The 15,119-nt window shown below is 44.5% G+C and overlaps 1 protein-coding gene across 6 annotated transcripts in view; it reads left to right on the top strand.

Annotated features, from left to right (window-relative positions):
• The window catches only part of Sil1 (SIL1 nucleotide exchange factor), a 262,428-nt gene that overhangs the window by 245,750 nt on the left and 1,559 nt on the right, over window positions 1–15,119 (top strand). For all 6 annotated transcript variants that reach the window (XM_076855992.1, XM_076855990.1, XM_076855994.1 and 3 more), the window contains 2 exons: window positions 12,876–12,972; window positions 13,420–13,584. In XM_076855992.1, the coding sequence (XP_076712107.1) occupies window positions 12,876–12,972; window positions 13,420–13,584 (262 nt within the window). The remainder of the gene's footprint in view (window positions 1–12,875; window positions 12,973–13,419; window positions 13,585–15,119) is intronic.

Raw genomic sequence — 15,119 nt, forward strand, 5'->3', positions numbered from 1 at the left:
TCAGCAAACAAAGGATATTTTGGGGACTTGTTATGTATGTTGCACAGCAGAGAAATTTGTAGTCTATACGACTTCCAAATCCTGTAAACGAAGCATTTAAGTGTTGTCATTTTCAGCTATAGACCATCCCACGATCATTGCCTTTTTTTTGCTATTAAGAGATGGCTCATTCATAAACATTTCTACAGTTGTGTGGCAAAAGCAAAATAGGCCCTGCTTGATTCCATTGGCTTCAATTGAGGAGATGATTTTTCACAGTGAGATATATCACATTTATCAAATTTGTTGGGAGTGCAGTGGGAGCGGGGCTGAAGCACTGGATTCCTAGAACACAATTCAGAACTGTTGACTCAAGTCTGGGTAAGTAGTGAAGTTCCTCCTGAGCCACACAGGGCCTGCTGACAGGGTGCACTGACTATAGCTTGGGTCCAGGATTGGTTACTAGTCTCTTTGGAGCTCCTCTTGCCCTGCAGGATCTGGTCAATTCTGCTTCCCTGTAGCTGCCAGCAACCTGTGGGAATAAACATACCTCCAGTTGGAATAGGTGGCCTAAAATCACATTCTCTCTGTTCTCCATAAACTTGATGGATCTCATTGTGTGAAAAATCTTCCATATGCTTTAGCCTAAATTTTCATCTGCTTAACCTTGTTACTCCTACCTTGCTCTCTCAGATTGCCTGAGACAATTATACGGAGATATTCTTTGAATAATTATAGGCCACAGATAATTCTCTTTAGCCTTTTCTCTTCCATGTTCTCTACGTGTGGTCTCCCTTTAGCCTGTTCTAATTAGCTTCTTTGATCCTTCCTCCCAGTTTCTCCCTCTAACTTGTTAATTACATTTCTCCCCCATGAATTCTTTCTATACTGCCTTTGTCCAGCCAGAGGAGTGGAGAATGAGAATCCAGGGCCTCTCCATGTAAGAGCTGGTGCATTCTTCTTTGTCCCCAAATACAGGAAGCTTCTCTCACTTCTGGGAAGCCTGAAAACCCAGGCATTCTGTCTCTTAGCAGAAATGTAAAAATAATAAGTTTTGTATAAGACATCTATCATCCTAATGTTTGGTATTTGGCAGGAACTTTGTATAGCTTTATTATTACCTTTAATTCCCTCTCAGCAGTCCCATGAGATAAATGTTATTATTAATACCCATTTTATAAATGAATAAACTGAAGTCTAGAGAGGTTTAGTAATTTATCTCAATCACACAGCTTAAAACACCAGAGCTAGGACTTGAATCCAGGTCTCTCTGACTTCAGAGCAGTGCCTATTCCCTAGTTTGCTCACTGAGTTTGGGTTATTTGGTGAAAAACAAAAACAAAACAGGTCCAGATCATTGGTTTTTAGCATATCAAAAAACCAACCAAGGGCTGGGAATATAGCACAGTGGTAGAGTGCTTGCCTAGCATGCCTGAGGACTTGGGTTCAATCCGTAGCACAGCTAAAAACAAAAAGCAAAAAAAACAAACAGTTAACCAACCCATAACTGAAATAATTTTCACTTTTTTTGGCGGGTGGGGGGAGGTGGTAGTCTTGGGGATTGGATTTAGGGGCACTCGAACACTGAGCCACATCCCCAGCCCTATTTTTGTATTTTATTCAGAAACAGGGTCTCAATGAGTTAGTTACTTAACACTTTGCTAAATTGCAGAGACTGGCTTTGAATTTGAGATCCTCCTGCCTCCTCCTCCCAGGCTGCTGGGATTACAGGTGTGTGCTAACGCGTGCAGCTAATTTTCACTTTCTTACCCTTATTATAGAAGAGGTTTTCTGAATCTTGGTGCAGAAGTAAACTGATATGGCCCTGTGGGTATCTGAGCAGTTGGAAATCTTTTTTTTTTTTTTTTTTTTTGTACTGGCGAATAGAACCCAGGCATGCTTTACCACTGAGCTACATTTTGAAACAGAGTCTTGTTAACTTGCTAAAGCTGGCCTCAAACTTGGCATCCTCCTTCCTTGACCTCCCAAGTGACCGGGATAACAGGCATGCACCACCACTCTAGCTCCTAAGCAGTTGAAAATCTGTTTCTGCAAAAAACAAGATCCTAATAAATTTTTGACTTGCTTGAGTTTTTAACTCACTTTTTTGACCGTTTCATCTCTCAGAAGGTTAAGGAAGCAATAAGGCAAAGAGCCTCACTGAAATCATATTTGAGCACAAATAAAGATTTGTTTGATAAAGTGAAAATCTGGGAAACCTTAACAGAAGGTGACCATGTTTGAAAAAACCTAATTGCAAAAGTGTCTGACTCTGAGTTTTGAGGAAGCAGATTTTTAAAGTTCCCAGGAAAAGTAGACATGATGTCTAAATAGAAACTTTGAAAGAAAGGATGACTTAAAGTCTGAAAAATGAAATGTGCTTAATAGCATCATGAGGTGATTACCTTAGGAGTGAGATAACAGCAACACTTAAGGAGACCTACAGGCTATAAGCAAAGGAAACAAAGCTGAGATTTTGTTTGAGAAAAGAGGTCCTGTAACTAAGAACAAATAGAGAGGAAAAGTACAAACCTCTGAGAACACAGTTGGGAATGCCAGATGGGGAGACCTGGGGGATGCTAAAAACAGCAAAAGGACTTGGGCAGCTAATGTTCAGAGAATGGTGTCGTGGAAGGCATTAGGCCACCTGTTTCAGTCAGATGATGCAGTACAGCAGGTGATAGGGCATCTCTGTCCTCCTCTTTATTCTATTTTGCCTCTGTCTTCTCTTTGAAGAAGAATGGACTTCCTGCTAGAAAGAGTAAAACAAACATGGTTAAGAGGAACTTGAGAGAGACCAAGAGTGTGAGAGAGAAGTAAATGAGATACTGGCTTCTTCAAATCAGGGTCTGAAAAGTTAAATGCCAAGTGAAAACTTATAAGCATCATCATTAGGCCTGTATGTATATGAATCTTTTTTTTTTTTTTTTATGTTGATGGACCTTTATTTTATTTATTTATTTATTTATTTATATGTGGTGCTGAGAATCAAACCCGGTGCCTCTCACATGCTAGGCAAGTGCTCTAACACTGAGCCACACCCCCATCCCCATGTGTGTGTGAATCTTTATGATGTTATGGGTGTTGAGATGAGGGGCAAGGAAGCAGGATGAGGAACTGTTTTGGTTTTTAAAATAACAAAGAAGTTTTAAAAGATTTTAAAGATTTATTAATATTTCTAAAGAGAAGAGGTGATCATTTGGAGTTAGCTTGGTTCTGTAAAAATAGGTCTTACAGACTAACGGTTAAGTCTCTCTATCCTTTGTCCCTATGTCCATCTTCCTTTCCGATATACAGAAGAGTGTATTGACCTTAACACACACCACCTGGTGAATTACTGAAAGTGCACACTTCCATGTAACTACCACCCAGGTCAAGAAGCAACAATTTTATTACCCCATGTGACTGCCTCATGTTCCCTCCCACTTCTGATATCCTTTTTAAGGAAGAGTTATCAGGCTGGAGGCCAATGATAGACACAGAGGAAGTCTGTGTCTATTTCAGGAAAGCATCCAACAGAGTCCCAGGATAATCTAATAGAATGGGTAGAGAAAGGACGATGATGTATGGGGCTGTAGCAACTTGAACAATCAGACCTAATGAACGTTTGTTTTTAAATGATTCACTCTCAATAGAGCCTTCACAATAGTGACGTATCAGAGAGCTTATGTCAGACTCTGTCCTGTGTATCTTACTTTGGTTATTATGTGAAGACCTGGCAACAGATGACACTAAAAAGGGATAACCAGCATGTTTGATGCATGACAGAATGAAGATATGAAAGAATATAGTGATAGGCTAGGTAGGGAAAAGGGCCCAGGTAGCAAAGACATGTTTTTAGTTTTGTTATTAAAATTTTAATTTTATAATTAAAATTATAAAAATCAATTTAGTAATTCATATTTATTATTTTTAAGGAAAATTTTTTCTCCCAGAAATAAATACGTGGTGTCATACACTCATACCAACTAGATTTTTTTCTTGCTGACACTTAATATTAATATTCAGTAAGAATAAATATGAAGCCCTATATTTAGTTTTGGAACCATGCTGACAAACCCTAAGCTTATCAAAGAATCACATGATCAGCCTCCAAGCATTTGGTGTAGGTAGGCCCAAAGTTACTTCTTTGACACTACTGCCAAAAACCTAGAGGTGGCCCCAGGCATCAGAGGCAGAGTGGCCCTAGAACAGAGGTGGCTGGGCCCAGTGAACTCTGGAGTGATTGGCTAGGCTTAAGACCTGCAGGTAGGTTTGGGTACCACATCTGCAGGGATTCATCAGCACATGAAATAGCATCACATGAAACACTATCAAAAGAAGGTCAGGGTGGCAAAAGTCATACCAAGAATGAGTGCAGGATCCCATGATGACAGTTATGGAAAAGGAGCTTTCTCTGGGCGTTTGGCACTCCTGAGCTTCTGAAGGGCTGAACTGTCAGGGCAGAATTAGCCCTCTACTTTAAGAGGGCAGATTTGGGACTGGTGGGTATAAGCTTCTTGAAAGATTTTTAGATCAATATCAGAAGATAATTTTCTTTTTAAAAAATATTTATTTATTTTTAGTTGTAGTTGGACACAGTACCTTTATTTCACTTATTTATTTTTATGTGGTGCTGAGGATCGAACCCAGGGTCTCGCACATGTGAGGTGAGCGCTCTACTGCTGAGCCACAACCCCAGCCCTGAAGATAATTTTCTAGCAATCGAAAGAGTCTAAAATTAGCATCAGACTGTCTTATTTGATAGTCATTGTCTATCACTCTAGTCTTTAAGTACTGAGCAGCCAGTGGTCAGATATGTGGTACTGGATCAAAGGGTAAGCAGTGAATCTAGTTAGGTTCTCAGAACATAATTATGTGGGGTAACAGTAGGATTTTGAATCTACATCTTTTGGGATTGTGATTTAACATTCCCCCAAAGAAGTGTTCCTTGGAGAAATGTCTGATTCCATGGTAGGTTTAGGAAAAGTGAGGTATCTTGTGTAAGAACATCTTGTTCCAGAAAGTGAGGAAGTACTCTCAAAGAATAAGGAAAACATGTCAGAAAGACCCAGAAGCTAGTATGAAAAGGCATTGGTGATTACTTCAAGAATAATTTGAGGCTTGAAATAATGGTAAAGGTAGATTTTATCCCATAGATTAAATAAAAATCCATGATTCATACTGATACAAATGAATGGGGAAGAAGTAAGATCTGTTTATTTCAAGTAGAATACCAACAAAGATGGGCTGGGGTTGTGGCTCAGTGATAGGGTGCTTGCCTTGCACATGGGAGGCACTGGGTTCAATCCCCAGCACCACATAAAAATAAATAAATAAAATAAAGGTATTGGGTCCATCTATAACTAAAAATTTTTAAAAAGAAAAAAGAACTAGTGGTGGAGTTCGGATATCATTTGAGAGATGTCGTAATAATAATTAGGTAAGAATTGTCAACAAATGCCAAAACTAGAGGAGTGATGAGGAATAGTCTGTATTCTTAGAATGTCTCCCTATAAAATATTCATTTCAAAGAGATAAGTTTTATATATATATATATATATATATATATAGTTGTAAATGGACACAATATCTTTATTTTTATGTGGTACCGAGGATTAAACCCAGTACCTCACAGTGTTAGGCAAGTGCTCTACCATAGCCCCAGCCCCAAGATTAAATAGTATTTTTTAAATCTTTTTTTAATAGTTGTATATGAACAGCATGACTTTATTTTATTTGTTTATTTTTATGCAGTGCTAAGGATCAAACCCAGTGCCTCACACATGCTAGGCAAGCGCTCTGCCACTAAGCTACAGGCCCAGCCCCATAAATAGTATTTTTAAGCAAAGAAATAAATCAGATATTCCCATAACTAAGAAATCAAAGTGAATATGACCCATGGTGAGAGGGACATCATGTGCCCCCTGATGGGATATACTGAGAAAGATACAACATTGTTATAGTAGTATTCCTGTCCAAATATATGACCTCAGTCTAATCATGAGAACACATCAGACAAATCCAAAGTAAGAGATGTTCTACAAGTGACCTGCAGTCTTAACAAATGTCAATGTCATGTAAGACAAAGAGTAAGGAAGTAAGAATCGTAGAGTTCTGGATTTGCTACTTCTGTATTGTGTGGACCTGGACGGGACCTGGGACCATAATTATTTTCTTTTTCTCTTTTCTTTCTATGGTTGTGGTACTGGGGTTAGAACCAGGGCCTCACACACATAGGCAAGCGCTCTATCACTGAACTACATCCTCAGCCATTTTTATTTTATTTTATTTTTGAGGTACTAGTATTGAACTCCAGGGCACTCAACCACTGAGCCATATTCCCAGCCCTATTTTGTATTTTATTTAGAGAAAGGGTCTCACTGAGTTGCTTAGTGCCTCACTGTTGCTGAGGCTGGCTTTGAACTTGTAATCCTCCTGCCTCAGCCTCTCTCCACTGTGATTATAGGCGTGTACCTCCGCACCCAGCTCATTTTTGTTTTATTTTGAGACAGGATCTCATTAAATTGTTCAAACTGGACAACTGCCTCATCCTCTCAAATAACTGAGATTACAAGTATGTGCCATTTTTGTGCCTGGCACCCAAAATTATTATTTTTTTTTCTAAACAAGACTGTTATTGGGACAGTTGGCAAAAATCTGAGTATCTATAAATCATTATATCAATGTTAGTTTCCTAATCTGCTCATTGAGTTTATGTTCTTAGGAAATATACAGTGATACATTTTAGGGTAAAAGGACATTATATCTTCAGCCTGCTCTCAAATATTTCAGAGAAGAAGGTATGTATGACTACTTACAGAGAGGGGGCTGGGATTTAGCTTAGTAGTAAAGCAGTTGCCTAACATGTGCAAGGTCCTGGGTTTGATCTCCAGCACTGCCTCCCCCGCAAAAAAAAAAGTACAAAGAAGAAAATGAAAAGGCAAATGTGGTAGTAAGGTGTGGTGAAGCACATCTATAATCCCAGCAACTCAGGAATCTGAGGCAGGAGGATCACAAGTTTGAGGCCAGAGAAGAAAAGGCCAGTGTGGTAAATGTATTTTTTGGGGGGGGGTGGGGGATACTGGGGATTGAAGTCAGGGGCACTTGACCACTGAGCCACATCCCCAGTCCTATTTTTTTTTTTTTTTGTATTTTATTTAGAGACAGGGTCTCACTGAGTTGTTTAGTGCCTCGCTTTTTGCTAAGGCTGGCTTTGAACTCATGATTCTCCTGACTCAGCCTCTCACACCGCTGGAATTATAGACATGAGGGACCCCGCTCAGCAGTTTTTTGTTTTTTATATATTTTTAGTTGTAGATGAACATTTTTTTAATATGGTACTGAGGATTGAACCCAGTGCCTCTTAAGTGTGAGGTGAGTGCTCTACTACTGAGCTATAACCCCAGCCCCAATATGGTAAATATTAAAAACTGGTGAATCTTTATAGGAAGTTTTCTGGGTTTTTACTGTTCTTGCACATCTTCTGTAAGTTTTTTTCTATGTGATTACTTTTCTGTACTTTTTAAAATTCCTAGTCTAAAATGACTTTAGAAAAATAAGTGCCCCAAGTGATTGTGAGGCAGGGCCATATTTGAAAGCTACCAAGTGTCTGTCAGAAAGATGATTTGCTCTTCTTCCTCTTGAGTCCCCCTTTATTGTGCTTTGTTTGTGTAAAGAGGTCCTAGAGGCCCTCTTGGGAGTATTGTCATAGTTGGGAGTTATAGGCCCTCACACTTACTTAAATGAATGGTTTCTGATTGGGGATTGTCAGTGAAGGGATCAAGTAATGGCCCAGTGTGCTTCCCACCATATTCAGGTGGTATGAGGCTCATGTTAGAGGCCAGTTTATTTCTCTTTGGGGTTTCACTTTCATGTTGAAGAATCAGATATGAATTACTTTTGATTGGACCTATTCCATTTTTATTCAAGTGGGTAATTGTATCCTGACTGATCCTGTCTATCCCTGGATGTCAGGCCCTCTTGAACCCTGTTCAGGATTACTCATGCTGCAAATGTGTGTGTTTCACAGCTAATCAAGGCCACATGTTGGGTATAGACAAGGTGGAGCCACCAGAAAAAATCTCTGGGCAAGAAGGTGCGCACACACAGCTTCAGCAGGCAGGATCATGGGAAGATCATCACAATCACCCTGGGATGTGCCTCTGTCCTACCGTATGGCATCTTCTTAGGGCATTTAAGAAAGTGACTTGATTTCTTGTCTGTTAAGAGACTGAAGAGAAGGAATGTTTGTTCCACTTAGAATAAATACGATGAGGCCTCACAAGAGAGTACATTTCTCATGTGTCCTGTGGGCATGCCTGAAGTCTAGGCCCTGTTTGGGAGTCTGGCAGATGCAAGTTCTGCCTCAGAGTTTTACTTAAGCATTTCTCTGGCCCCTGTCTAGCCCTTTCAACCTCAGCTTTATTTCCCAATCCCAGATCTATGCCTTTTTCAATTTTTCTCCTTTTCTATTGATTCACACTTCCTTTTCTTCTCTTGTTTGGTCTCTCCTTGAGCAGGTTTCTGTGCACACCCAGATGCTGTGCACACACCCTGGTAGTCCGCTAACCCATGCAGTGGTTCAGGATCGCATTCTTAAAAGGACCCACACTTGGTTTAGTATGCTACTCTTGCCATCTTGAAATGTCTAATAATCTTTGAACAAGGGAACTTGCATTTTCATCTTGCACTTGGGCCTGAAAATGATGCAGCCAGTCCTCAGTGTCAGGGATGGAAACCTTGGACCTCATTAAGCAGCATTCCCATGCATCCCTAGCCTGACCTGGCTACTCTCCTAAGGTCAGCTCCTCTCCTACTTTTCTACCCAGACACTTACTCAACTTTAATTAACTAAAACATGACCTTTGACACTTGGCAGATTGCCCATATTGCTGTCACTCTGATCTGAAATGTTTGGTTTCTGCATATGCAGTCATTTCCATTTCTGTGATCCACTACACCCCTCCCACTCCCCTTCCCCCAAGATTTACAGAGTAGCAGCTGCTGCTGTCCCTCTGCACACAGACAGCTGACTCGCCTGCTGATTGTGAACATCCCAGTAATCCAAGTGCTAATGGTATTTATTCAGTCCAGCCAGCTTAGCCCTGAACAAGGTTTATTCTCATTTATCAAGTCAGAGACGAGCTACGTCCTTAATATCCTTCTGTTGACTTTGAGTACACTAGTACCACTGGTGTCGCTGAGGCAAGCCAGGCCCCTCTGCCTGTTTAACCCACTCAGATCCCCACTGTCGAGATACCCACCTTCCAGCCACAGCATTGGCCCTTTCCAGGACATGGGACAAAGCTCTAGTCCAGAGCCCATTAGCTGAAAAGGACAGGGCTGGCATTATGTACTTGAGGTATCCGAACTGAATAAAATTGTGTTGTCATGGATATGGTCAGGCCTCTTTGTATAGCAAACTCACTATAATTAGAGCTTTTTGACCTCAACACATGCTAGCATCTTGGCATTCATTAAGCAGCATTCCCATGCTTAACATAGGATACTTAGTTCTCCCTGTTAGGTGAGGAAACCAAGTCAGGGGACTTGCCCAAAGTCATCAGCCATTGTTCCCAAATTCCCACCTAGGGTCCTCTAGGACCTGGCCTTTGTACATCCTCACATCTTACTCTGAGCTATTTTTGTTATCTCCCCCAAAGCACACAGCTGGGAGCGTTGAGGGGTTGAGAGGCCTAGAAAGAGAGAGTCTGTTTCTGGGAACAGGGTGGTGTCGCCCTAGGAGCAAATTGCACAGAAAGCACCCAGCTCTGCTGTGCCTGCCTGGATGGACTGAGGGCCATCTCAAAACTCAGGCCTGGTCTTTCTCATCTTCCCTCTGCTCTTTCCTCAGCTCTTTAACTAGACAGCACTAAAACACTGTTCCAGAAGGGTGTTTTATGGAATCTCTGAGACTGTGAGCAACCTGGGGTAAGACTCATTTAGTGTAGGCATCTCCTTTAGACTGATTATGTGAAAAGAACAGGTAAGGCACAGGCCCAGGCTCCCAAGGTTGTATCCTGCCCAGGCCCACATTTGATCCATATTCTTGCATACCTATCCAGGTCCTTCAGAACTCTATCACAGGTGAAAATGTGGATTTGTTACCTGTGAAATTGACTTTAGCAACTCACAAGAAGTCCTTAGTCATTCTCTTTCTCTGGTTCATTATTTTATTGTTTGGGGACCAGAGATTAAACCAAGGGGTGCTTAACCACTGAGCCACATCCCCAGCTCTTTTTAATATTTTAAGTTACTGAGACTGGCTTTGCACTTGCAAATCCTCCTCCCTCAGCCTCCCAAGCGGTGTACAAGGGCCACCGTGCCCAACTCTCTTTCTCTGGTTTACATCCCCTGTGTTTGAAATCCATTTTCTTCTATTCTGAATGGACTGTCTTCCTGGGGAGGGTTGGGAGTTAGCCTGAGGGAGAGTGGGCTGTTGTTGGCATGGCTGCAGGTGCCCTTGGAGTGTGTCAGCCTACCTTCTGAAGTAAGGAACTTCTCTCTAGGTTGTGGTCCCAGTGTACAAAAAGGAAAGGCTCTGGTTGCTTAGCCCCAGGTGTTCAACTTAGGCCATGGTGACAGCACTGTGACAGGCTTTGCAGGCCATCTGGAGAGGCCTTGTTTTTCATTGCTCTGTGGCCCATGGAGATGGGGCTCCTCGGAGGTGCTCCCTGAGGCTGATGTGCTTTTGAGCCCCATAGCCTCCCTTCTTGGGAAGGCAGAATTTGGCGTTTATATGAATTTCACAGAGTGGTTGTCTTCTCTGCTAGACCCTGCCTGTCGTGGGTGAGCGTTCCTTAGGCACTGATGGCAGAGACATCCCTAATTAGCTCACGCATTTGATGAAGCAGCGCCTTTCTCAATTTGGGGGAGCAGGGGCCAGGGGAGAGGCTGTGCTGCCAGGCCCCTGCATCGGGCTGCCTGCCTATTTTGAGAGGAACTATCAACCCTCCTTCCCCAGGGACCCTAGTCCACCTCCAAGCTGCTCCCCAGGCACAAGGGTACGATTGCTGTGGGACAGGCCAGCACCCCCACACATCCTTTCTGTTGAGAGGATGTCAGGAATGCAAAGGGGAGGGCTGGGGCTGTAGCTGAGGGGCAGAGTGCTTGCCTAGCATGTGTGAGGCACTGGGTTTGATCCTTACATCACATAAAAATAAATAAAATAGAGGCATTCTGTCCATCTACAACTACAAAATAATAATAATAATAATAAATTATAATAATAATAATTAATAAAAGAATGCAGAGGGGAGAGGAGTCACCTGTTTAACAGCAGGGAAACTATAGCCCCCTGTGCTAGATCTCCTTTGGGTTTTTAAGCTGAGTAGGAACAGAAGGGGTAGGCCCCCTCATCACTCCATTTGGCCACCTTTTGAGAGCACTTTTTATATACTGGGACATCTCTTTTTATCTGCCTCCCTTTTCTTTTGCGTTTGGGACCAAGAGCCACCTCCCTCTGATTTTTCTTTGCTTCCTCTACTGTGTCACACTGTCCAGGATGTTGTGAGGGCTTCCTGGATAGGAGGAACAGATGCTTTGGGGTTTCAGGGGGCTTGTGAAGGTATGGCAGCTGGAGACTGAAGGGGACATTGGTAAATTCTGGTACCATTTTGGGCTGTCTGGGTGGGTCCTGTCTGACCTGAGCCCAACCTTCCCATGATGCTGGCCTCAGGCTTTTTGAAGTTCTGCCCTCTCTGTCCACTGAGGCCTCATCAGTGATGTGTTAACTTGGAGGGCCTTGACTTTCCCTGAGGGCCTGACCAAACAGGTCTCTGTGCTTAGCATTTAATCTTTAACTGGCCATTAGTGTGATCTTAGAAAGCAAGGGACCAGCAAAAGGGTAAGTTGCTAGGGTTCCTCGCCATGTCCCCTGCCTGGCACTCAGCCTATTCGAAAGCCTTCTTTTCTTTCATCCAGGAAAGCTGGACCTGAAATGGACCAGTTGTTTTTGAGACAGATTTTTTGTTTGGTTGCTTTTGTTTATGGTGCTAGGGATTGAACCTAGAGCCTCATATACACTTGCCACTGAGCTGCATCCCTAATCCCATGAGATACGGTCTTGATAAGATGTCCAGGCTGGCCTTGAACTCAGTCCTCCTGCCTCAGCTTCCCAAGTAGCTGTCATTACAGTGGTAGGCTGGGCTGAAATATTTGTTTAACAGCATCACTGTGTCTCTGTCTCCAGATGGGTAGTGGAGGTGCAGAGGCAGTGCTGGGTTTTGTGTTTCTGTGTTGCCTTCCTGTTTTTCAGCCCATATATGGTTGTATATGTGTGTTTATTCCTTCATTCCCTAGTGTGCAGGGCCCTGTGATGTGGCAGGCTCTGTGCTGAACACTGAGTGTCTGGGGACAGAGAAGGTCATACACAGTAGCTGCTCTCCTGCAGCCTAGAGGGAGGTGCTGTTTAGTCCTGTATTGGCATTCAGGGGCTCCCTGGAGCTGCTGCTTCCCACCTGCCTTCCTCCCACACACATTATGCATGCTGTCTAGTGCTGATAAGTGGCCCTGGCCTTGAGGCCCATGCCCAGAAGGAACAGACCCATTCATTACTGCCCCCCAGTGTGTAACATGCCTGGGCTCAGGAGAGAAAGACCATCCAACCTTTGCTTGGGAGCATCAGGGAGTGTTTTCTGTAGCAGGGACACTGCAGTAGAACCTTTGAATGGCTGCTTCAGTGTGGGAATGTCCTTACAGTAGTAGAAGTGACTTACCTCCCAGATCACCCCAGCCCACTGGTGCTGGGGAGCAGCAGGTTAGTATGAGACCTTCAGCTCTGTCATAGGCTGTTGCACTCAGGTGGGTCCACACCTGTTAGTGTTTGTTTCACCAGCTTGCTGGTACTGTTTCATCTCCCTGGCATCTCCCAGGGCCAGGCAGGACAGTCACACTTTCCTATGTTTCCTCCCCAGCAACCCAAAGGTCCAGGTGGAAGCTGTTGAAGGAGGAGCCCTACAGAAGCTACTGGTCATTCTGGCCACAGAGCAGCCTCTCACTGCCAAGAAGAAGGTAAATTTCTGCCCCTCCCTTCAGCCCAGCACACCTGGGGTCTGAAAGGAAAGGCTCCCTTTTCAGTACTTGCAATCCTTGGGGCTTGAGCTTCATCCACGGGATTGTGTAGAGAAGTCATGCTCAACTAAAACAGATGGCAGTGTGTTGAGGTGTCTGGAGGCTGGGGTGCAGCTCCTGCAGGACGGCTTTGGGCCCCATCCCCAACTTCCTGCCCTGGGCTTCCGTTTACCCACCATTTGTCTGCTCGGTGATATGAAATGTATCTGAGGTCCCTCTTGGCACTCACAATCCTGAGTTCTGGTGTATAGTTGGACCCAAGGGGATTGGGGAGTCAGGACCCAAGGGCTGGGCTGGGTCATCAGGTCACCTCCAGCTGCCTTTTCTGGGCCTTGAGGTAGGTCCAACTCTGTAGGACCCCTCATATGTCCTGCCTGTGCCTCCTAGGTCCTGTTTGCACTGTGCTCCCTGCTGCGCCACTTCCCCTATGCCCAGCAGCAGTTCTTGAAGCTGGGGGGACTGCAGGTCCTCAGGGACCTGGTGCAAGAGAAGAGCACGGAGGTGCTGGCTGTGCGTGTAGTCACCCTGCTCTATGACCTGGTCACTGAGAAGGTGAGTGCCTGGGCCTGCCCTGCCTCCTCTTCACTTTGCTTTTTGTTTCCCTCTGGCCATTCAACTCAGGTCCTCTCCCCAATTTTTTCTGTTCCATCTCTCTGTCCAGGTGGATGGATGGATGGAAGAAATGTGGGACATTAGGGAGGAGGTCCTGTGGGGTGTTGGCACCTCAGCTGAAACTTGAGGGTAGGTGAGAGGAGGTGCTGGCAGTGGTCAAGACCAAACATGCAGGCAGGGGTCAGCACAACTGAAGGCCAGAAATAGCCATGGGGCTGGGGTTGTAGCTTAGGGATAAAACACTTGCCTAGCACAGGTGAGGCCCTGGGTGATCAGGGAGACAGGGCCATGACATCTTTCTGCAAACAGTATGGACAGGGCCATCCTCCTCTAGGGAGGACAGTGGAGGGCAGAGGGATTTTGAGGTGAAGTGGGTAGGCTTCTTTCTTAGGTTCCTAAGGAAGAATGAAGAGCTATCCAGATGCTAGCTTACCTGCAGGGCTGCTGTGTACCACAAAGCATTGGTTGGAGAGACAGCAGTTGAATTAGGGAATTCCTTGGGAAGTGTGGACCACCTCTTACCCAAACCCTCTGCTTTTCCTTCTTGGCCAATGGAGATTCTTCCAAGTGTCTGAGCTTTGGTGTCTGGGCTCTAAGCAGAGGTGGGCATTTGCTTGGGGTAGTGAGCCTTTGTCTTCTGAAGTGTGCATTGGGACTGACCTGGCCTGAAACTCCTTCCACAGTGTTTACTAGGGGTCTATCCTGCCCAATGCTGGGCCAGGTGCTGGGGGAATAGTCTTTGGCCCATGTCTTCCCAGGGCTTCCAGAGAGATGTTTGTGAGAGAAATCTTCACAGAACATGTAAGCCTATGGTCATGGGAGGCAGTACAGTGGCATTGAGCTCTGAGGGGTGAGAGGAGCTCCCTGGAGTTGGGGTTGTGTGGTAATACACCCTGACACAGGAGCTGCAGCTACAAAGGCCCTGGGGGGTAGGAGTGGCAGCAGGCGCTGGAGTAAGGGGCAGAGGCCTAGCCCAGGCAGTGCTTGATGTCCTAGGGAAGGGGTTTAAGGAAATGCCTGGTGGAAGAGCTTGGGCTGGCAGCCATCAGAGGACTGGAAGAGGCAGGTTGGGAGCACGAGGGGGGGGCTGCAGACATTCATCAAGGAATAGGACGTGTGTGGAGGCAGAGGGGAGGATTGGGTTGTGTTTGGGAGGTAGAGCTGGGGGGACTTTTGAGGATAGGGTAGAAAAGTCCCTCAGCGTCTCTCTCAGCCTTTCTTGTCCCTCTTGCTCCTCTGTGGCTTCCTTTCCAGCCCCCAGTAGCCCATGGCTTTGTGCTACCACCGGCATCATCAGGTGGTCCACCACTATCCCTGGTCTTTGCCTGGGTATCCCTCTTGCCCTGCCCAACCTCCCCACTCTCCATCTCCCCTTGGGTAAGAACAGGGTTTCGTGCTTTTTTTTTTTTTTCTCACAGATACATTTAGTGCAACTGTAAGGGAAGTCTTTCCAGCCTCCCTGATATTTGAAATAA

Source organism: Callospermophilus lateralis, chromosome 5 (genome assembly GCF_048772815.1).
Source record: "Callospermophilus lateralis isolate mCalLat2 chromosome 5, mCalLat2.hap1, whole genome shotgun sequence".
NCBI lineage: Eukaryota > Metazoa > Chordata > Mammalia > Rodentia > Sciuridae > Callospermophilus > Callospermophilus lateralis.